This window comes from Leptodactylus fuscus, chromosome 1, assembly GCF_031893055.1.
Source record: "Leptodactylus fuscus isolate aLepFus1 chromosome 1, aLepFus1.hap2, whole genome shotgun sequence".
Lineage (NCBI taxonomy): Eukaryota > Metazoa > Chordata > Amphibia > Anura > Leptodactylidae > Leptodactylus > Leptodactylus fuscus.
The window spans coordinates 88480918-88504996 of NC_134265.1; the positions used below are offsets into that span (position 1 = coordinate 88480918).

At 41.2% G+C, this 24079-nt stretch overlaps 1 protein-coding gene across 2 annotated transcripts in view; it reads left to right on the forward strand.

The window, feature by feature from the left end:
* The window catches only part of KSR2 (kinase suppressor of ras 2), a 360999-nt gene that overhangs the window by 221422 nt on the left and 115498 nt on the right, over window positions 1–24079 (forward strand). For both annotated transcript variants that reach the window (XM_075273321.1, XM_075273328.1), the window contains exons 6-7: window positions 10181–10250; window positions 18193–18276. In XM_075273321.1, coding sequence (XP_075129422.1) covers window positions 10181–10250; window positions 18193–18276 — 154 coding nt within the window. The remainder of the gene's footprint in view (window positions 1–10180; window positions 10251–18192; window positions 18277–24079) is intronic.

Below are 24079 nucleotides of genomic sequence, written 5' to 3' on the forward strand. Positions count from 1 at the left end.
TGTGTGTGTTTGTGTGTGTGTGTGTATACATATATATGTAGTGACATGGACACTGCTGGATAGAGGAGAATTTGGAGCAATGTGATCCTCTTTAAATTGCAACAACCAGAACGTGTTTTGGCACAGAATGAACAGTGTTCCAAGTATTTGGTTGCTAGCACACAAATAGAGGGGTGACCCCACTCCATCAATACAGGCTAAGCCTTTAACCTTTGATGGGTGCAATTAAACACAAGGTGTGTAGTTCCTTAAGAGTAAACCTCTCTAGCAAAGGCGATCCCAGAAAAGAGCTAATCTAAAAAGTTGGTGGAAGATGCGGGCAACACAGAATTAGCTGAAAGATGGAGGAAGTTGTGAAGCCTTAATGCAATCAACTATGGCCCTACAAGATGCAACCAGTGGGCAGCAATGCACTAATGCAAACCAGATAACAGGATTGTCTGGTGGCTCCTGAACTCACTGCATGTAAAGGGGTCACGATGTAAGGACGTCTAGAGATAAAGAATGAGAAAACTGGCTGAGGACAAGAAACTGGAGCCATGTCTGAAAGCATATTGCTCTAAAAAATTAAGCGAACACTTAAATCACACATTGGATTTCAATAAATGAGAAATACAAGTTGAACATTGTAATTTGTTGAAAACAAAATGGAGTATCCACAGTCAATGGAAACCAAAACCATCAACCATTTGACATCTGGATTCCAAATCATCCCGAAAATCAAACTAAAATTTTTTAATCCTAGGTGTATCCAATCTTTGTGAAGTTCATCATGATAATACATAATGTGTCTCAGCAATGTATATAGTATATATCAGTGACCTTGTATGTTGTACTACTTGGTGGTATTGGATACGTTGATTCATAATGTCCCAGAAGTACTCAATTGGATTTGGGACATAGCTATAGAGCATATAGCATAAGTAATTTCTATCAGGCCCTGGACTCTGAGGTGTCCCAAAGGTCTCTCTACAACATAAAAAGAAACCACTATTATAAATGGAACATAGGAAGTGGAGGATCCATTACAGATGTTGTGCTGGGATTCAGTTATGGGGAACATAAGTAAACAGCATCAATGTCTTTGTCATCCAGAAACTGCCTACTCACTCACATCATTTGAGACTAAGCATTGTCCTGAACCAGGAAGAACCCAAGGTTCAGTGCACTAGTGGGATTTCATCCCTGTACATAACATTTGTGTGCAACCCTACAAGGATATGCCTTCCCAAATCCAAGCCATCACTAACCTACAGCCAAACTGATCATGCTGGATGATGTTCACATGGCATGTCTAGACTCTTTCATGTCTGTGACATGTGCTCTTAAAAATAAATCAAGATGTCAGGGCAGGATCTGACAATTATGGTTTGAGCAATATAATAGATAGTACGGTACCTAGTCAAGTTGGATGCATTTTACTAACACAGTAGACACCTGGCACAAGTACACATAGCTCAAGGAGTGGACACATACAAGTCATATACGTACAAGTGGACATTTACAAATACCCCTTACAGTATTTGCTCTTTTTACACGATGGCTTATGACTGCAGCCAGAGTAAAGAAAGATGGGTGTCACTCCATCAAGTACAGAGGCTGCTTGTGATATTTGGGGAGAGTCTCATTACCTGTCTATGGTACTTACCTACTGTAGATGTATACCATGTAGCTTACGGCTTTAGCACTGACACACTGAGGTTTGGATGCAAGCACAGAAATGTTTCTTTTCATTGATCAAAATGCAATTTTATTGGTCTGAAGCAGCCATATATAGGTACAGACTTTAAACTGCATCATTGTCACCTGTCACTTGATGGACAATGTTGTGTCATATAAGAATGACCGTCTTCCTATATCTACATTTTATTTCTGCATAATGTGTATCCCCTCTGCCCTAGATTGATAACCGTAACAAGAGGATCAGATTGATGGCTGATGCTGTCTCTCAGCTCCTACCTCCCAATGCACGGAAGGTAAATGTGGACTTGTCACCTGTCATTGAGAGGTCTTACTTAGCTGTCACCTATGATAACACTGCTGTCACCCTCCTGTTTCCTTTTACAACTATGCTGCAGTGTGGTAGGATGTGAATTATACATAGGGCGCTATATACACATAAACATGGACTACAACATAATACAATTTTAACAAAAAGAATTTAGTTTGTGATGAATACTGCGGCTACAAGTCAGCGATCCTGTTGAGGGGGCGTACTCTGCTATAGCCTGATTTTAGTATCTGGTTGTTCATGTAAATTTAGACAGAGTAAGAATATGCTTTTATTTTTATATAGTAAGAATAGAGTATAGCTACCTCCTTGGCTTAGGTACAGGAGGTGCAGCAATAGTAGTATCCAGGACATTGGAGGACAGGTGCCTTCATGTTATGCCCCTGCATCTTTCTATAGATAGAATAGAATATTATCGATATAATATGATATGATATAGCTATCATATAGATGTAATATCATATGGATGTAACACAATAGTATCAAAATGATCAATTTTTAGTTGAGTTAAAAAATTTTTTTTTAATTTTAAGATGAAAGTAATCCCTGCTCTTAAAGGGGTTGTCCAGGATTATAAAAATGGGTCTTCCTTCTTTCCTAATGCAGTGTTTCCTTTGTCCATGTCCTGTGTCTTGTATTTGCAGCTTCTCTTTTTGCGATTGAGCTTAAATAGACCTCAGACACCAGTGCAATACCAGGCACAGATCATAGGTAAAAGCGTCAGAGTAACTGCGAGGGTAACATGTATAGCAACTACTGTGGGGCCCAACAACTAGGGTGGCCCATTTGGACTGAGACCTTGTGTGCAGTTAGTGTTGGCTATTGTATACTTACTTACCGTAGATGTTACTGAGATATAATGCCTACATGTGACATCATAATATTTACAGGTAGTTTCTACAAATGCTGTGATGTCCTTTTGGGGAAGGTACCTCGGTAACAGCAATGGTGCAGGCTCCAACTAGTCAGAGACAGGGACACAGTGTCTGGTGCAAACTGGTGCAGCTTTTTATGGCCCAGTAATGAGCCCAGGACCCACACCTGGAGCTGAGGCCTATTCAAGACCCACCTAGGACCACACATATGTTGGAAACCTGGGGCTAATATACCAGGACTCCAACACTCTACCTGTCATCTTCTCCCTCTGTATATAGTCTCTTTCTATAGGTTCTTTCTCTTGTGCACTCTTGTTCACTCTTGTGAAACTACCATTTAGTGTGCAAAAAACTTGATATTACTCGGGATCTCCTAATTTCAAAGTATTTTTAACCTGCTGACTATCACAGAAACTTGGATTAACCAATCTGACACTGTCTCCCCTGTTGCTCTGTATTATGATGGCCTATAATTTTTACACATGTCTAAACCTGAGGATAGGCAAGTTGGAGCGGTACATGTCCTTCTATCACAGCAATGCACTTTTCAGGTCATTCCCCCAGTACCATTGTTCTCCTTCCCCTGTTTTGAGGTCCACACTATCACACTTTTCCACCCTTTCTCCTTTGGAGTAGGTGTCATCTATCGGTCTCCTGGCTCTCTCGGCTCTCTCCTCAGACCTCAGAGTATAATAATCGGAGGCCCAGGGAAGGTGAATAACAAACACTGATATTCACCTTGCCTCACCATTCCTGGGCATCCTAGCTCCGGCTGTCTGCAGCATCTTCAGCATCTTTGGCCATCTTCCCAATGTCTCTGCTGAGGTGTGTGATGGGTCCTCAGCAGTAATATGGGGGCGTATTGATGTCATTACGCCGCTGTTCCCCATGTGACCGCTGGGGCCTGATCACAGTCCTGAGTCACATGACGGAAGACATTGAAGAAGTGAGTATGTCTATATTATTTTAAGTCACCTCCCCTGGGCTAGTATCTATTGAAAAGGGGCCTGGCAACATGCCAGGGCCCCTTTTCATTTACAATATGTATAGCAGTTGGGGAACCAGGCTTTCCCTGACCGCCGTCATAGTGGTACTGGACCCTGGCCATCTCCAGCTGGCCGCGGGCGCTGTACCTTGCCAGTCACGGTCACAGGGAGTGTATATAAGTTACGCCCCTGTATATAAGTCAGTATAGCCCATGATCTTCATGCAATTTTAACATATTGATGACCTTAGATACTAAGGTGGCTGTAGTTTTACAGTAAATTTGAAATTTTAGTGAAAACGCCTTCAAATCTGTCTCTCCTCCCTGCTATGGAGAATGTGGATGGTGCAATTACATGAAACACACACATAATGGACAAGGATCTACAACATTTTTGGTGCACAATGGTTGAGATAAAAAGTAGCATGGGCCCATCATCTGAGCGCTTTCTTGTGTCTTTGCCCAGTATGTGTGCAGTTCATCTGCAAGGCTTTTACTGGATGTGTTGAGGAAAAGTGGCACAAGACTTTGTAACTATGACATCTATATCAAATACCAAATTTTTAAATCTGTTATGGAAGAATACTCTAAAAAAATATAAATAAATGTGCCTTATAGTTATGAAAAGCTTCTACTATACAAATCACAAACCTCCTAATGGTATTTTCAAACACAAATGAATCACAAAGTTGTTCTTCTGGTCATAAGAGTTGCAAGTGGACCATTGTTCTTAATCTTTTTACCCCCCTAACCCTATAAATCCATTTACTTCTCTTTAAATTTTGTTATTTTACTATTACCTTTTTTGTTTTATTTCTTTCCAGCTCCACTTCTTCTCTTCTGTCATCCTAGGGATAGGTTTAGACAGCTGAGAGGACAGCACTAGGTTCTCCATCCTATAATTTCATGTTGTATGGCATAAATTTAGGACACTTGGCAGGAGCTGCATTTTTCTTGGAAACTTTCAATGTGTCACTACTGATATCTCTGATATGTTAAATGTTTTACTTTATGACTCTTGCATGACTCATAATTTGAATACTTGTTCATCATTTTGGATTCAGTTCACACCCCTTGCAGATGGGATTTTGTGAGTAACCCTAAAATTTCTAGCTTCCACATGCTGTATATAGACTAGTAAGAAGCGCAAACATGCTTAGAGTTCCCTATTACTGCAGATTTGTTCCCTTGAATATTTTGCTTGCCTTTTGTTGGTTACTAATAACCTGTGCTATTTTATCTTTGGACATTTCACATTCAGGAGGATAAAACAACTATATTTTCCTCCCTCTATAATTCATGATACGATGTACACAATGATATGGAATATACCCAGTCATAATATGATTGTGTGTATGGGGCCTCAATGAAGAAGTTGTCCAGTTTACACAATGCATTTTTTGTACACTTTTATGGACTACTTAGATAATGAGAGAATGGGAGGATTTCCCACAGATTATCACTAACTCGGAAGGAGAATACTTGAATAGCTTTTTTTTTTTTTTTTATCAAGGGAGCCTTTTAAGAAAGAAGAGATTTTCTAAAGACTGTCTGTTTTTTTACCAGGATAAGTTGACCTTCTAAAATAACTAATAACACTCCTAGGTTCCATTGGAAATTTACCTAAGACATCACAGGACATGAAAGTACATCGGACATCTGTTTTCTATGGACAGATTGGCCAAAAGTCGAAGTAGCAAAATCTCCTTTTGTCTAATATGAAGGAAATGGAGAATTCCCCTCTGGACAAATTAGTATTGTTAAAATAGCCTTGAATTGTTTCTGTGCCAGACATTTCTTAAGGAGGATGTTTGATATGATCTATATGTCCTAGGCATAGATCTGCCTTCTCAGAATCACTGAGATCACACAAATCAGACAAGTAAGGTAAGGGACAAGAACAGCAGCTGATAAAACATGACCACTGACCTTTTGAAAGATTATATTCACAGTTGTAGTAGTAGTAATAGTAATATTAGTAGTCACAACCAGGGCTGTGAAGTCGGCGTCATGGAGATGCAGTTTGAGTCGGGGCATTTTTGGGTAGATATAGAGTCAGAGTTGGAAAAAAGTTACTAATTCTGACTCCAACTACAAAATAAAATGGTGAATTATTTTTAATTATATTATGCAATTTTGGCTATTGAATAATTAGATTTTTGGTTTGTTTCATATTTGATTTAGAAGTCAATCACTAGCTTTTTCATGAATTAGAGGAGCTTTAACTTATCTGTCCGACCATGGCTGTCAACCAGTTTGAAGGAGTTGGAGTCTGGATGTGTGAAATAGAGGAGCTGGAGCCCGACTTGGTACTTTGGTCTACCGAATCCACAATCCTGAGTATAACTAGTGACTTAGATCTAAAATTGGATTTTCATTGTTTTGGCTGCCACCTGAGATATCAGGAGATCTTCTCTTTGTCTTGTTTTTGTATATTTCAGACTCGAACTTTTATGAACTGAGTCCATTGACCATTGTCACGGAGAACTAACAATGTGATTAACAGTGATGTGTGGACTGTCAAGCTGTGAGGATATTCAGAGCAATTTCAGTGTTCTCTGTTGGCCTGTAAAACTCAGACTGAAAAATATCAAAAAGAAACATAGAGACCTTAACGCCAAAGCTCAGTCAATTACCTCTGTCCCAGCGCTTTCTCTGAAATGTTCAGAAGAAAGATCTATAATTAAAACTAAAACAATCCTCCGTGCTGTGCAGGTTATATTCTGCGGTCACTCCCCACTGACTCCGATTCAGCGGCAGACTGAGTAATTTTGTTCAGATTTCCCATGTGGATGGAAGAATGATATACATAGCTCAACCAGCTGGACATGGCCAAGTATTATCCCTTCCTTGCTAGCACAAAACACCAGGCCTTTTATGTTATCTTGGCTAAATGTAGAAATATCTGTTCCAGGTTGGATTATAAAATACAAGATAATTTCCTAAATACATGTTTTGATACAATGCCTACCTAGATAGTAGATTTTTGGGTTGCCACAGATGAAGGTCAACTTCTTTGGTGTAGAATTTGTGTAATACAGTTGAGAACTCGGAAGTAATGCCACAGACGCAGCTCCTGTGCCTGCAGCATTATAGCGCTGTACGTACTCAGGGCCCCTTTAACCATATTTGCAACAATGCAGCTGCACTGGGCCCTAAGGTTGCAGGGGCCCCCTCAGCTTCCTGGGATCGAGTGGGACAGTCCCACATTTCAGGTGATGTCCCTCTCTTGTGGGCGACAGGCAGTGATTTCACCTCTATCTGTATCCTTAGGACACAGATAGAGGTTGAATACTATAGTGGAGCACAGAGCTATTAGCTCCGTGCTTCATTATTCAGCCTTCGGCTGATAATGTCTGTGGCAGGGAAGCCAGTCAGGGTCTGCAAGTTCACAGGAACGCGGTACGATGAGTATTTTATTTTTTAAATGTAATATTGGTGGTTTTGGGGAGCAGGGGAAATTAAGTTATGGGGGAAATTGGGGGCCCACTTTCAAAAAGTTTGCACAGGGCCTCTCAATACATTAAAATGGCCCTACACATACTATTATGGCACTGAGCATTAACTATGCGCTCAGTGTGACGTAATAGTACGGCACTGAGTGAGGTTGATGAATATTGTGATATACCGTATTTTTCGGACTATAAGACGCACCGGACCATAAGACGCAGGTGAAGGTTTTAGAGGAGGAAAATAGGGAAAAAAAAAATTTTAAGGAAAAAAAATTGGTGAAATATTTAATAACCTAATAATATAATATTTCACCAATGTAAATAGAACCGGGGGCTTTCGGACACAGGGATACCAAATGTGTATGTGTTTCACAGTAATGTTTTTGTTTTATATGTATTGTAGGGCTATGGGGGTGATTTGAACATATCTATCTATCTAATCTATCCTATCTATCTCCTATCTATCTATCTATCTATCTATCTATCTATCTATCTATCTATCTATCTATCTATCTGTCTGTCTGTCTGTCTGTCTGTCTGTCTGTCTGTCTGTCTGTCTGTCTATCTGTCTGTCTATCTATCTATTCTATCTAATCTCATCCATGGATGGAAAGAGACACCCTGCAGTGAAGCTATGTAAGAAGAGAAAAAGGGGCGGGCCAGACGGGTGAGGGAGGTGTGCTTTTCTAAGCAAACTTGAAAACACACCTCTTTCACCTGTCTGGCTCGTCCCTCCTTCACTGCCTCTCAGATCTTGCTTCTGCAATGAAGGCACACAGGCAGGGAAGTAGGGGCGGGCCAGACGGGTGAAGGAGGCGTGGTTTCAAGCTTGCCGAGAAAACCACGCCTCCTCCTCCCGTTTGGCCCGCCCCTCCTTCCCTGTCTGTGTGGTTTCATTGCCGGAGCCAGATCTGAGAGGCAGTGAAGGAGGGGCGGGCCAGACGGGAGAAGGAGGCGTGGTTTTCTCTGCAAGCTTGAAACCACGCTTCCTTCACCTGTCTGGCCCGCCCCTACTTCCCTGCCTCTCAGATCTCGCTCCTGCAAACACGCGACACAGACAGGGAAGGAGGGGCAGAGCAGGCAGGCACCGTGCTGCTCTTCTTTTCATTCGCACAGACGGGACACAGACGCTGCGCACGCTGCATTCGGACTATAAGACGCACACACATTTTCCTCCCATATTGGGAGGAAAAAAAGTGCGTCTTATAGTCCGAAAAATACGGTACTTTGTTAGTAAAGTTGGCTCCTTTCTGTGAACTTCTGTGCTAAAATCCTCTGTGTCTGTTTATTGCTAACTGGGATCTGTATCCTGCTTGTAACTGGAAGAGCAGTAGATGGGCTTATGCACTGTATAGTAGAGAGGGTCTGAGGCTGGAGGGGGGTTACTTCAAACTGCTAGATTTTGGGCTTTTTATAACCTAGAACAGTGATTGATTCACTGGTATCATATGTAAGATGAGATTCCTTCTTATGACACAAAGATCAAAGCTCTACAGTTGGAATTGGTATAGTTAAACTCAACTGCTCCCAATCCTGGGTGTTTTCAACTGGTGATATATCTGGAAATAATACAAGTAGGACAGATTCTACCTGTAGAAGTGAATTTTAGAACTGGGAATCTGTTCTGACATATTACATCAGACTCAGTTCTGTGCTTTAAAATACCCGAGACATATCTGTTTGAAGTCACACTGTCTCCATAAGGAGCTGCCTTGCATTCTTGATCAGCTGGTTCACCCTTAAGGTGCATTCACATGGAGGAAAATGGTGAGGAATTTGGTGTAGAATTTCAGTGCTGAAAAAAAAAGCCTCCCATTGACTTCAATGGTTTCCTTTTTCTGCAGGGTACCCATTGAAGTCAATGGGAGGCTTTGTTTTCAGCGCTGAAATTTCACACCAAATTCCTCACCATTTTCCTCCATGTAAAGGAACACTTAGTCCAGTACTAAACAGTATACAGATTTCAGCTAGCAATAAACTGTAAAACATAGCGGATTTCAGTGCATTACATCACAGAAAGGAGCCAACATTTAATAATATAGTGTATTAAAACGTTACAAATGGTGCTAAAAAAAATCTAAAATTAACAAAGTGTAGTTCGTCTTTAACTAGTTCATTTGGTATTTGGCAACATAACCTTGCAGTATTTCTACAGATTGTAAAGATGCAAAACATATGGAGACTGAAGACATATTGAAATAAATTTCTTATTACTTGTCGTTTTTGTCTTTGAATTTCTGCATAACAGTGTAAAGCCATGGCTCGGGGCTTATTTTATTAATTTAACTATTGGTAATTCACTTATATTCTTTTTAAGATGAGATTCTCATTTCCTAGCTTCAATCCTACAGGATTCCTGTACTGTGAGTGATCTTATGGAAGAACACGGTAGCAAGCAATACCTGGTTTACTGTGTTTGCTCTGACATATTGTACATTAAATCTTGCTGTTTATGGCAGCGTGTAGTTAAGGGATAGGATAAAGACCCCAGGCTTTTCTTCAGTAGGTCTTAGTCTGTGACTAACAGGTAATTTAACAGGACTCTAAATTAGCCCGGTTGTCCTACTTCACTTTCGGATCTCTCTTTCGGTAATAACATTATGAGTCTGGTACTTATAAGATTTCTTAATATTTTATTAAACATGCCCTGAAACAAGAGAAGTTCTTCAATTTTCTGTTGCAGTTATTAAACTGACTTGATATTACATACCAGTACTGCTTGTATATGCTTACAGTGGGCTCATTGGTCACATACTGTCACAGACCATGATAATAAATTCTTGAACATATTAATGGATCTTGAAATAAATGACCAGTTGTTATTGCTCCTAACTTCATTTTGGTTTGTTGCTTTCAGACACACTGTCAGTGCCTCGCTGGTCCCCGCAGATTCCACGCAGAGATCTGGGAAACTCCATCAAACACAGGTAATGAAAATCTATGCAGAACAAGGGTGGTTGGCAGTAGGGTAGAAAAGAGACATTTATTTTGTACAAAATACAGCGTTCGTACATTGTAATCTTCCTATGTTTATAGAAGTATTTTGGTGCATAACTTGGCCTTCACATGGTACTGATTTTGTACCTTTGTTCATATTGTTTTACAAGTCACACTCAGCGGTAGATCCTAGAGGTAAAAGTAAAATATAATGTACAAGGAAAGTCTTTATATGTGTAATCTATTTTTATTAGTTTTCAAGAAATAACAAGGGATGGGAAGTATAAAAACGTCAAAATGCAATACATTGAGCAAGGTGGTACGTCAAATGATTCAGTTATTACACTACATGGCCTCCATGAATACAAAATGACCAGAGTCAGCTAAATCTCTTCTATTTCTTCACCTATAAATCCATAGAGAATGTGCAAAGGGAAAAAAAGAGTCAAAAAGAAAGAAGTAACACTTAAAGTTACAAAAAGCAAAATAAGTGAAAGAAAAGTAAGTAAAAAGAAGAAGAAAGCAGAGGAGAAAAAAAACAAGGAAAGACTTTATATTCATACAAATCGAGATCTATATCCCAAATCATGAGCTATTATAAAAGGAATCTGTCACCAGGTTTGTTAGACTAATCCAGCAATGTGTGCAAGGTGTACTCTCCTCACCTTCAGTTTCACACTGCCCATGCCTCTTATAAGGAAAAGTGAATTCTTAATGGATAACCAAGCTCAGGCTAATCTGTATCTGTCCATCTTTTCTCTAACCTTCAAAGTAATCATGTAGCGGCAATAATCCCAACCATATATGTAACACCAGCAGTATGCTCCCGCGGTCTTATTATCTCTTCCAGCAAACGCAGACACCACATTACCTCTGCTCCACACTGTGCGGTTGCTGTCTTTCCATGCTGCTTTGTTTTTCCTTCAGCTGCTTAAAGCTGGTCCTGTCCATAAGGCGGGCATGTCCTTCTTTGCAACTCGACGGCTTAACATTCACTTGTGTGAGACTTCATCAGCCAATACCAGGCAGTCCCTACCTATCTATATCTGCTCTGCCCTCAGCATGGCACCCAAGCAACGTATAGGATCATAGCACTACTAGCTCCTGCGGGATCTATTTCAGGCTTATTCTGTTACTGCTTTACCTGTGTATTGACCTTCACAGAGAAGAAGTGGAGGCTTCTTAACCAGTAGGATATTTTATTAGCTAAAGTAAGAAAAGACCTAAACAATAGAGATGAGTGAACAGTAAAATGTCCGAGGTTTGATATTTGTTTCGAGTAGCCCCTCAATATTCGACTACTCGAATCGAATATCGAACCCTATTATAGTCTATGGGGGAAAAATGCTCGTTTCAGGGGTAGGCAACGTTCGATCAAATTACACTTACCAAGTCCACGAGTGAGGGTCGGGCTGCATCCTCCGTGCAGTCTTCTCTTTGCAGCGTCCCCGCGGCGTCTTCCGGCTCTTCATTCACTCTGCCAGGCATCGGGGATGGGCAGAGCCAACTGCGCATGCCCGCACTACAAGCGGACATGCGCAGTCGGCTCTGCCCAGGCCCGATGCCTGGCAGAGTGAATGAAGAGCTGGAAGACGCCGCGGGGAAGCTGCACGGAGAAGACTTCTAAAGGTAGGAGAAGAACCAGTGTTGATTGGCCGACTGTATAGCATTCGGCCAATCAATGCTGGTTCTGCATCGAACTTTTACATTACGAGTGCTACTCGATCAAGAACGAGTATTTCAAATACCGTAGTATTCGATCGAATACCTACTCGATCGAGTACTACTCACTCATCTCTACTAAGCAAACCATCAACATAGATTTATACTGTTGGTACTTGCCATTTCTAGCAAGGTCTATCGTTCCCCATCAGAGAAAATATTCTATAATCCCATTAAACTGGAATATTTACATAGTTGTCCTCCAATATTTCAGTGTATTTTATCATTAGTAAATATTAGCATTTCAAATAAAATTATCTTAACCCTTAAGGACACAGCCCAAAAGTGTTAAGGACCAGGACGTAATACTACGTCACATATTGCTAAGGGGTTAAAGCAAAATAGATGAGGCAGGAGATAAATAGCTATATATATAGACAGACAGATATTGTATATTATTCCTTGGTGTTGCAGAACTTTACAGCCTGCACAGCCTATAAACCTAACCCATAAGGGTTTTAGATATTTTGAACCTTTCTTTTATTATCTGTAGTGGGCACCAAGTCTTGGCCTTAAGGCTTAAGTGCTAATTCCTCCCATAAATTTTGACTTTTAACCGTGTCTTTGCTTTGTTAATGGAATTATACCAATTATACCAATTACTTCTACAAGACATTATCAACGCACACAAAACTGTGCATGTACTAGAGGTCACTTGCCCAGCCAGATATGCATTGATAAACGGAACCAGTCTGAGGGATCTCATGTTATGCAGAGAAACTTAATAAGCACCTTGGTATCATATTACTACTATTAATGGCTGGTTATCTAGTTTGCTCTTATGATTCACTGCTAATAGCATGTGATGTAGAATATAATAAATTATAGGTTGGTAGACTAAATGAGTTTAGCGTCCTTACTTTGATGGGATAAATACTTGATTATATGATAATTTAATCATTTAACATGTTCAGTAATTATATCCAGTATTTTGTAATATATTACCAACCCATTGCTTCTGTAACTTCTATTATTAAGAAGGATTTTACTATTTCATTGGTTTTCTTGTATACATACAATATATAAATACATTACTTGCATATTTGCATATACTTAATATGCAGTCCAGTGAATATAAGTAAAATATAGATCTTTAACCTCACTTTAGCAGTTGGTAAATGGACTTGACAATGTCAGATATATCATTAGAACAGTTGTCCTTCACCCTTCCCTACTCTATTTTCTAGGCCATGTAATCTATGGAAGTACGGATAAGTGCACTGCTAGTGGTGGAAAAAAAATCTAAAATATGCAATTAACCATTTAAGAGTCAAAATGTGAACACTTTAGAATAAGTAACCTCACAATGTAACATAATAGTGCGTTTCCAGGGGCTCTATCATTGGGAAAAGTCATTTTTAACTAAGCACCTGTGATGTACACACAGCAGACAGACAGTGCTCACTGAGAACTTTTGATGCTCGCTGAAGGCTAATTAGCATATCAATAAAAACAGACTTATTCAAAAACTACTGATACGATTTACATACAAAAAGTACGTGTGGAATAGCCTTTCTAAAGGCTATGCAAGTATGTGCCTAGTTAAAAATGGCTTTTCCCAATGATAGAGCCCCTTTAACAGTTCAGATTTACTATTCAAAATGCCCCCAAATTCTGGCGGTATTCGATCTATATAATTCTAGGTTCACACTATCATTACCTCTCTGTTGTTCTGATCTGTCGGATGACTAGAACAACAGAGAGGAGGACTTCAAAAATATTGGTAACACACGGAGTCTGATGGCCCCAATGACTATAATGGTGTCTCTCAGATGTCTATCATTTTAAAAAGTGAAACCAGCAGAGGAATAAGTCCCCTGTGCACAACGTGTTCCTACACCAACTTTCAGGTTGCCATTGCAACCAAGTCTCTAATGGAGAGTGTAGCACAAATGTGAACGTAGCCTTACTAGCGTTTATGCTTTACGCCCCATTTCTTTTTTTTTTTCTTTGTTTTAAACATTTTAGTACTTTGTTTGTCAGAAACTAATAGGTGATATAGATTAGAAATTCTAAAGATGAACCATATTTTTCATTTAGTATTAGTTCGATAAATGTAGCACAGTTTAAGACTATCTAGTTTGCATTGTCTTACTTCTGCCCCAATATAATAAAAAGCATAGAACACTTTATTGATATTTAGGGGTTTTCCTGAATAGGCCCTCAATATAACGATGGAGGCCTCACTTCTGACACCCCACTGATCAGATGATTGGAGAAGCAGTGTTTATTATGTAGTTTACTAGGCGCAACTCTGTATATTGGTGCAATGGTGCATCTCTCTGCAGTGGTAGATTCAACCACTACATGGTGTACAAAACAAGGCATGGTAAACATTAAAGGAGAATGAAAGCTTGCTGGAGCATGGCAGCAAGCACATCCAGTTCAAAGATGCTTGAAGAAGGCATAAAATCCACCAGTCTGGGTCAGAATATGGAAGCATATAAGCTTTACCCTCCTGTGCCAACCCCTTTTTGAGGTAGGATTGAGAAGAGTCGTCCTCCACTATTGAAAACCTTAAAAAACTTGTCTCAAGACAACCCTTATTCATATGCACTATAAGAACATATGGTAATCATAGATGGGGACCCCCCACTCAAAATATAAAGTAAGACGGAGCCACTCTGCTGACCATGGTGGGCTTTAGCCGACTATGTACTAAGATTTCTAATAATGGGGCAACACAGTGGTTAGCACTGCAGCCTTGCAGCGCTGGAGTCCTGGGTTCGAATCCCATCAGGAACAACATCTGCAAGGAGTTTGTGTGTTCTCCCTGTGTTTGTGTGGATTTCCTCTCATTCTACAAAAAGACATACTGATTAGAAAAAAAAAGTACATTGTGAACCCTATATGGGACTCATAATCTACATTTAAAAAAAAAAAAGATTTCTAATAATACAATTTCCCTGCAGTGGCCTCTGCAGAGGAAAATCCTAATTCACTGCAGATTCCTCTGACAAAATCAGCTGCCATGGTTGGCAGGAACAGGAATCAGCTGATAACCCCAAAGGCCCCACTTGGAAAAGGATTATCTCTAATGTAACAGCCCCTTTAAGAAAACATAAGTCAGCAGCAGAATGTAAAAATAAACCAGCACTAAATGAAAACATCCTTTAGTAACTTGGGGATATTTTTAATAAAAGAGTTTACTTGAAGAGTTGGCATTTCAATATGGACACTTTTATATTTATTACAAGTGTCATGTCTTATACAGGTAATGTAATAAATCCGGCACCTGCAGCCCAGTACATTTATCTGTAAGAGTTAACCATAGTATTTCAGGAGAGTAAAATGCTTCTGTTGCTTAATACAAGGTGATTGATTTCCCTGTTAAGGAAGAGTAAAGACTGAGCCATTCTCGTCCTACCTGAGAGTAATCTCATCTTCTCTCCTCTTCGCTCTCTCTCTCGCTCCCTCACTCATCTCCCAAGAAGGAGGATCTGGCCTGAATTTGAATCCCATTTCAGCAACTGAACTATTAAGATGAGATAAAACCCTCAGCAAGGTTGATAAAAAAAAAATCAAATTAACTTGAGGCCTGGCAGTAGTGCAATAAACTCAACGCTGTTAAAATGGAAGTATTTTGTATGCGTATTGGAGATAGAACCCAATCCTTTCTGCCCATCCTTGCATCGATAAGACACTTTCTTGCGTGAATATTGGACTAGGTTAATACTTGGTGTATAAAAATTTGATATCAGGCAGACATAATGATGTCCATTCTGCACATTCTGGTAAATCCTTCATGTTGCAAAATTTGAAAGCCATTGTGGGTGGAAAATAAAACCAGGACTACAGCAAAAAATGGAAATGACAGTCTAGTATATCTCTTGGGGAAGTACAAGAGATACCTGCTGTGTACACATCCTCCCATGTAAACATACTGATACAAAAGTATGAGTTATACTCAGATATACTATAATTCATGTATTTCACTGGATATGTTTAAATGTGTTCATATTGTGGGGAAGGTAGCTTGGTAGCAGCAATGGTGTGGACCCAACCAGACAGAGACAAGGAAACAAAATCTTATTAAAAAAAAAAAACTCCCAGCAAAATAAATAAACCTTTACTTCAGGAATAAAATGATCAAAACAAAATACAGCCTTAACTTCTGGCAAAAGAATGTCAAACAAAAATCCCTGTTCGTCTGAGCACTAACTAAACAATTCAGTACTAAGTGTACGTATGACTTACTACCAACCACACGAGTAAAGAAAAATAGCACAATACAGTCTCACCAGACTCTCAGTGTGTCGGGACATACCCAGGCATGTCCTCTTGCTCCCAGGATCTGCCCTGAAGTGCAGGTTCTGCAGCTATGGCCCAGTAACGAGCCTGGGACCCAAACCTGGAGCTGAAGCCTACTCAAGACTTGCCCTGGATCACACATAGGTGAGACATATCGGGACTCCAGCATTCTTCCTGTCCCCTTCTCACAATATATATGTATATAAAATTATTTCATTTATTAACACAAACAGTATAAGTTTAAAGCAATATGTATAATAAAGGGTTTAAACCATGCATCATATTATTCACCTCCGTGTAGTATGTACACCATAGCAATTCATAATAGATACATTTATATACAGCACATACATTTAACATTAAATCAATAGAATGTCTAAGCTTAAAAGAAAATATATTAAATTCTATTAATTTTTCAAGAAAGATCACCTTTCTCATTTCAGCCTTTTTAAATGAATTTAGACAAGAGTTCTGTTTTAGTGGAAAAAAATCCCCATTCTAATCTTGTTTTGTTGCAGTTTTTTGAGCCAAAGCCAAGAATGGTTACAAAAGGAATGGGAAATATATCGGAAGCTCTTATACTTCTACTTTCTGCTCAATCCACTCCTGGATTTGGCTAAAAAAAAAACCGCAACAAAATCTGCAGCATAAAAAGCTGCGTTTCCGCAACTCGGGGCTTCAGCCTAATGCTGGCATAAACTTTAATGATTGTTGGCCCAACTCTCCTGTTGTGGTAGAAACACTCATTGTAAGCTTTCTCTTTTTATTCCCCCTATGGATGTACCTTTGGTTTGGCAGATTGTGCATATGTTCTCAGCATACACACCAGAGTACGAGTATGTTCACACGGCGGAAAATGGATTCTGCATGTGAACAAACCGCGCGGCTAACCGCGATGGAATGCTGATGCAGTCCACTGGAATCCCATTGTGGCATTCTGCTCTGGATTAGGCCCGAATGAATGGGCCTAATTAGGTGGGAATCTCGCGCCGTGGCAAACTCAGCCGCCTAATCCGCAGCAAGATAGGTCACCTCATTTCTTTTTTCCGCTACTAGTTAGTGGAAAAAGGAAGCGAGCGGCTCCTTCATCAATGGGAAGCGTTTTGACAAGCAGATTTTGATGCGGGTTCCGCGTCAATATCCGCTAACAAAAGACTCTATGTGAACATACCCTAAGTGTATATTTGGGCAAACCTGGCAACTTTGATGGGACTGGTCAATGATTTAGTGTGTATGGGAGCCTCCAGACTCTTCCGCCGACACCAGATACAGGGGAAAATAAGGATTTTGGTTGCTCAGTTAAGCTGTGTGTGCATATGTATGGGGTACTGGGAGAGCTATTGATGTATATAGCCAGCCTAAATCTCTGTAAATGTTATAATGCATAGCCAGGTATGTGTACCTTCTTACATGTCCCCTTGGTTGGAAATGTTCAAATATATGTATCGTATGAGCATTCCCAGCTGAGCAGCTGTTATAAAAGCAAGATAGTTTAGTGATAAATTATCACAAAATAATATGCTAACTATACTATTTGTCTTTATGTGTGACCACCTTGTGGAAGAGGTGTGAATTGCAGCCTTTCAAGGTTTGTTGTCTGGCTTGTTCTGATGTGTGGACACTAGATAGATAGATAGATAGATAGATAGATAGATAGATAGATAGATAGATAGATAGATAGATAGATACTGATTATTCTCATACAAAATGTCAGACAGACGTGAAACTTTATTGACTTTTTAATAATATAACCTTCATTCTCCAAAACCGGAAAGACAGAAATTAAATTTAATCTTCATGGCAGAATTGAGAAGATTCAGAATGTATTTTCATTGGTGTATGAGGGCTAGACATTCTTCACTATGGGTCAGTAAAGTGCACTTCTATTAACAGAATGACTAATATGTTTACAACAGCTTTGCCTATGGGTCAACTTAATGCACTTTGCTTCCTTCTTAGGTTCTCGACCAAGTATTGGATGTCTCAGACCTGTACAGTCTGTGGGAAAGGGATGCTGTTTGGACTCAAATGTAAAAACTGCAAGTATGTTATTTAGTTTATAACTTGCTGTTTATGTATAGAGATGTAATATTAAAGAGCTTTATAAGAAAATTGACCAAAAAAGGTTTTGAAGAAAAGCATATGTCCTTTAGATGATATTTTTAGTTACATATCTTTTTTGAACTAAGAGTGGTTTTATTAAATCTTCATGTAGTTTCCTTCAGATTAATACTATACTTAAATTTGTCTATTTCAGTATGAGCTGATGCACATCAACTCCAAATACTCATTTCATCTTAATAAAATAGCCTTTCACAGTGTTGCTATACTTTATAATGTCAATGATCTTCCTAGAAATTGACCTATTTTGCTTTTTGCTCCTTGTACTACTAAATATCAAATTCCAATTTACCGTATTGCTATGGCTGTTTCATTTGCCATGTTGGTCTGTTGCTTAAGGTGGTCATACACCTTCGATAATTGTTGGCTGAATGCAGGGGTGTAACTACTGTAGAGGCAGCGGAGGTGGCTACCACGGGGCCCGGGCCATCAGGGGGCCTGGTGACAGCCGCTACCGCTGCATTTTTTTTTTTTTTTAAATAGGCCGTTACTTGCTGTTACGATCGGTAAGTGACACCGCGGGCCACACAAATACTATCATTATACTCGGGGGTCTTTGCAGACACCCGAGTATAATGATCGGCGGACCGGGAGAGGTAATAAACATAAAAAACACTGTTACTTACCTCTCCACGATCCTGCCAGGCCTCCTTCCTGACGTCCTTTCTGACGTCTGTGACGTCATATGAACCCGGCCTGTGTCCCGGGTCATGTGACGTCTGACGTCATTTCAGAAGGACGGCAGTGGAGAAGACAGCTTAGGATCCGGGACAGGTAAGAAACAGTTTTTTTATGTTTTTATTCCCCCAGGTCTCCGATTATTATACTCTGGGGTCTGAAAAGACCCCAGAGTATAATAATTGTTTATGGGTGTCCACTGTGGGGTATAATACTTTGTTCAGGGGCGACTATGGGGGATAATACTGTGTGCAGGGGACACTATTGGGGATGATACTGTGTGCAGGGGCCAGTAAGGGACATAATACTGTGTGCAGGGGCCAGTAAGGGACATAATACTGTGTGCAGGGGCTACTATTGGGGATAATACTGTGTGCAGGGGCCACTATTGGGGATAATACTGTGTGCAGGGGCCACTATGGAACATAATAGAGTGCGGAGGAGGGGGGGCTCCATGTCAAAAGTTCGCCATGGGGCCCCGTCATTCCTAGTTACGCCACTGGCTGAATGCTTTCAAAAGGTATTCCTCCAGATCTTCCCCTATACATGTTAAGCTCAGTCAAGCAATAAGGAGAAGGGAATAAGCCTATGTCAGACACCTCTAAGTTGTTGAAATTTAATGGAGCAGATTGATTTCAGAAGCTGTATTAAAGCTTATTTCCTGTTTTATCCACTTGTACTTTTCATTTTTGATAAATTGCTTTATAATACTTTGTAATATATCCTAATATCCTATTTAAGAAGTGTGCCTCCTTCGTTTATCAAGCTCAGTTATTTTTTACATAGTTCTCTATGGAGAAGGGAGGGGGAAGAGGAGGATGCTGGAAAACACATACAAATTACTGCAGCTGTTACACTTTGACTCTGTGTGCTCTTTTAATATTGCTATGTTTCACTATAAGGGTTGGTTCACATCTGCATTTGTATTCGGTATGGGGAAGTTCGTATGGGGACCCCCCCTGAACAGAATACCAAATGCAATTGCAAGCGCTGTGCAGTAAAAGCACACAGACCTCATAGACTATAATGGGGTTTGAGTGCTTGCTGCGCGCTGCCCTCATGAATCATGTGGATAGGAAGGTAGATAGATTGTGAACTACTTTCCTCTCCGCATGTTCTGTGCGGAGATCTGGCGGCAAGCACACGGACCCCATTATAGTCTGTGGGTTCCATGTGCTTTTACTGCACAGCACTTGCAATTGCGTTTGGTATTCTGTTTGGGGGGGTTCCCGTGCGGACTCCCCGGACAGAATATAAACGCAGATGTGAACCAACCCTAAGACTTTGCAATGATGAGGCAATGAATCAATTAGCAACCTCAATCTCCCTCTTCTATGTGTCAGCTGGATATGGATACAGACTCTATGCAAATAAACAGTCTAAGTGAAGATAAGGAGGAGGAGAACAGCTTATTAAGTGAAGGAAGAAACAGATTTCCTTAAAAAAAAAAAATATATATATATATATATATATATATATATATATAAAAACTCAAATTCTGTAGTAGTCTGCTCTATACAAATCCACAGTTCTCGCCTGATTTAGGTGAAATTTGGCACGCCCCTCTTCACCCACAGGAGCAGAATACTGCGCATGTTACATTTCGCTAGCGTCCCCCCGTCATCATATTGGGGCCCCTAAATTTAGGCCCTATACATATAATGGGGAAAAGTGAAAGTGAAAGCACTGAGAGGAAAACAACAGTTGTGACTGACAGGGACGGATTATAGCGACGGCGCCAAAGGGGCTGCACCATCACACACAACACACAAACATTTCACGAACACCATATAAACATTACACAGACAGCACACATATACCAACCCACAAGCACAACACCACACAAATGCCACAACACATCACACAAACACCACCCCACAAATACCACAGACACACGCACGGACCACACACGCACGCAAAGACACTCAGATGGATGCACACTACACACACGGACGAACAGAGCACATGCATACTCACACACAACTACCGCATGCATGGACACTTGCTCTGTGCACGCAGAAACACATGGATCACAATCGCATATACACACATACATATACATGGACCACACACGTGCATGCACACTCGCATACATAAACATGGATCACACACATGCACACATACACGTGGGCACGTGCACACACACACACACAGACCACACACGTGCATGCACACACGCATACATACACATTGATCACATGCAGGTACACGCACGCATGCACTGGTAAAACATGTCTGGTTTCCTTAGTGGCTGCTTGCACACTGCAGTACTTTTCACGGGCCTCCAGGCCATGGATTTGGCAGTTCCATAGACTTCTTTGTGCATATAGCTGTGAATTTTGCAGGCTCCATAGAAGACTATGGAGATGTAGAATCCACGGCCCATAGACTGTAATGTTACTTTCAGTATTGCTTACTATACAGGAGCTTTCATCACTGAAGCCCTACAATAGATAGTTTAGATAGTTGTGTAACTGTAAACCAATTTTACTCTTTTGTCCATTAACTAATTATAAATTACACTGGAGGGAGGGGGAAGGGTTGCACTATGTTGTGAATTGGGTGTAAATCAGTGGCATAAGTAGAATGGATGGGGCCCTGTGGCAAACTTTTGACATGCCCCCCCCCACGCTAAAGACCCCAACCGACCCGCCTGCCCGCATTCCTGCGCACACTATTATAGCCCATAGTAGCCCCTGCACACAGTATTATACCCCATAGTGACTCCTGCACACAGTATTTTACCCCATAGTGGACCCAGAGCACAGTATTATACCCCATAGTGGCCCCTGCACACAGTATTATACCCCATAGTGACTCCTGCACACAGTATTTTACCCCATAGTGGACCCAGAGCACAGTATTATACCCCATAGTGGTCCCTGCACAGAGTATTATACCCCATATTGGCCCCTTCACCCAGGATTATGCCCCATTGTGGACACCCATGAACAATTATTATACTCTTTTCAGAACCCAGAGCATAATAATCGGAGACCCAGGAGGGATATAAATATAATAAAACACTGTTACTTACCTATCCCTTTCTTCACTGTACTTCCCGCTGATGGCGGCCATCTTCGATGATGTCCGGGACATCATGTGACCCGGGGTGGGCCTGTGTAGCAATGCAAAGGACGCAGGCCCCGGTCATGTGAAATCAGGGACGTCACACATGTAGGCCCGAAGCCTGCCCGGAGAGGTAAGTAACACAGTTTTTTATGTTCCCTTACCTCTCCTGGGCCTCCGGTCATTATACTCGGGGTCTTTTCAGACCCTCAAGTATAATAATACTGTTTGTGGGGCCCGCAGTGTCACTTACCGATCCCAGACGCTGCCAGGATTGGTAAGTAAATAGGGCCTGTTACTGTGTGGAGTAACTCCAGCCAGTATCGGCCTATTAAAAAAAAATAAAAAAAAATGCAGTGGTAGCAGGTTTTGTGCAGGAAACGGATACCTGCAGAACTGAGGCCGGGACGCAAATGTGAACGAGTCCTTAGGCAGCTGGGAGCTTGTTTGAAGGTGTTCAACCCAATTCTATTAAAAGCAGCATTTTTTTCAAAGTTTTCTATTTAAGGTGTTAAAGGGGTTGTCCCACGTGGCATACTCACCAGTCTTTGTCGCTATAAAATCTTCTGTCTTCCGGCTTTGTTGCGTCATTGGTGGGCGGGGTCACATATGCAAAGCCAAGCGGCGAGATGCCGCTGGCCCTGCGTGTGTGCTCATAGACCACTCTAGCCTTCACAATGTGAATACAGACCCGACATCCGCCTCTCTCTATTACAGTGGATACTGGGTCTGTATACACATTGTGAAGGCTAGACTGGTCTATGAGTGTGCATGCAGGGCCAGCGGCATCTCGCCGTTTGGCTTTGCATATGTGAATACAAACCCAGCATCCACTGTAATAGAGAGGCGGATGCCGGGGAGTGTAGACGCCGGCACAGATTCACAGACGCCGACACAGATGCACAGACGCCGGCACAGATGCCAGCAACATCGCTATGCTTCTGCCCTGCATGAAGCCAGCAGCGGCAGAAGCGATGCTGTTATTCCGCTCCTCCGTCCCCCGTCCCCCCCCCCCGGAATAGCAGCATCGCTTCTGCCGCTGCTGGCTTCATTCAGGACAGGAACATAGCGATGTTGTTGGCATCTGTGCTGGCGTCTAACCCTCCCCGGCATCTGCCTCTCTATTACAACGGATGCCGGGTTTGTATTGGCGGCCCCTTCCCCCCAAAGGGTAAACTACCCCCCCCCCCCCTCCAGGCTCGCTCCCGTGCACATAGCCCCTCCTCCCTCCCCCCTCAGAGCAGCAGATACATCACCTGACTTATGACCAGATAAGTCAAGGGATGTGTCCCAAAAAAATGAATAAAGTAAGATAGTGGACAAACAAGGCAGTTTTGCTGAAGCAATGTATTTAGGAAAAGTCTTAGGGGGCGTTCACACTACCGTCGGTGTCCGACAAGTAGTGTCCGCTCAAAATCTGGCACGGACATTAGGAGCGGACACTAGCTGTGTCCGTGACACCTGTCATTTATTTAAATGGGCATCGGGTGCGTTTTTTTGCACTCCGTGCCTGTCCTTCCCTGTCCGCATGTAAAGATGTCCGACTTCTCAAGCGGACAGAAAAACCCGACATGTAGGTTTTTCTGTCCGCTTGAGAAGTCGGACATCTTTACATGCGGACAGGGAAGGACGGGCACGGAGTGCAAAAGAACGCACCTGATGCCCATTTAAATAAATGACAGGTGTCACGGACACAGCTAGTATCCGCTCCTAATGTCCGTGCCAGATTTTGAGCGGACACTAGGAGCGGACACTACCTTTCGGACACTGACGGTAGTGTGAACGCCCCCTTGCATTCACATTAGCAAACAGTATAGATAGGATCCTTGTGATGGGACAACCCCTTTAAAACATAACTAAAACTATATAAATTTTGTATCGTTGTAATTACAATGACCTCAAGAATATAGCTAACATGTAATTTTGACTACATTGCTAACATTGTAAAACCCATAAAAATGTGGGGAAAATACAGTTT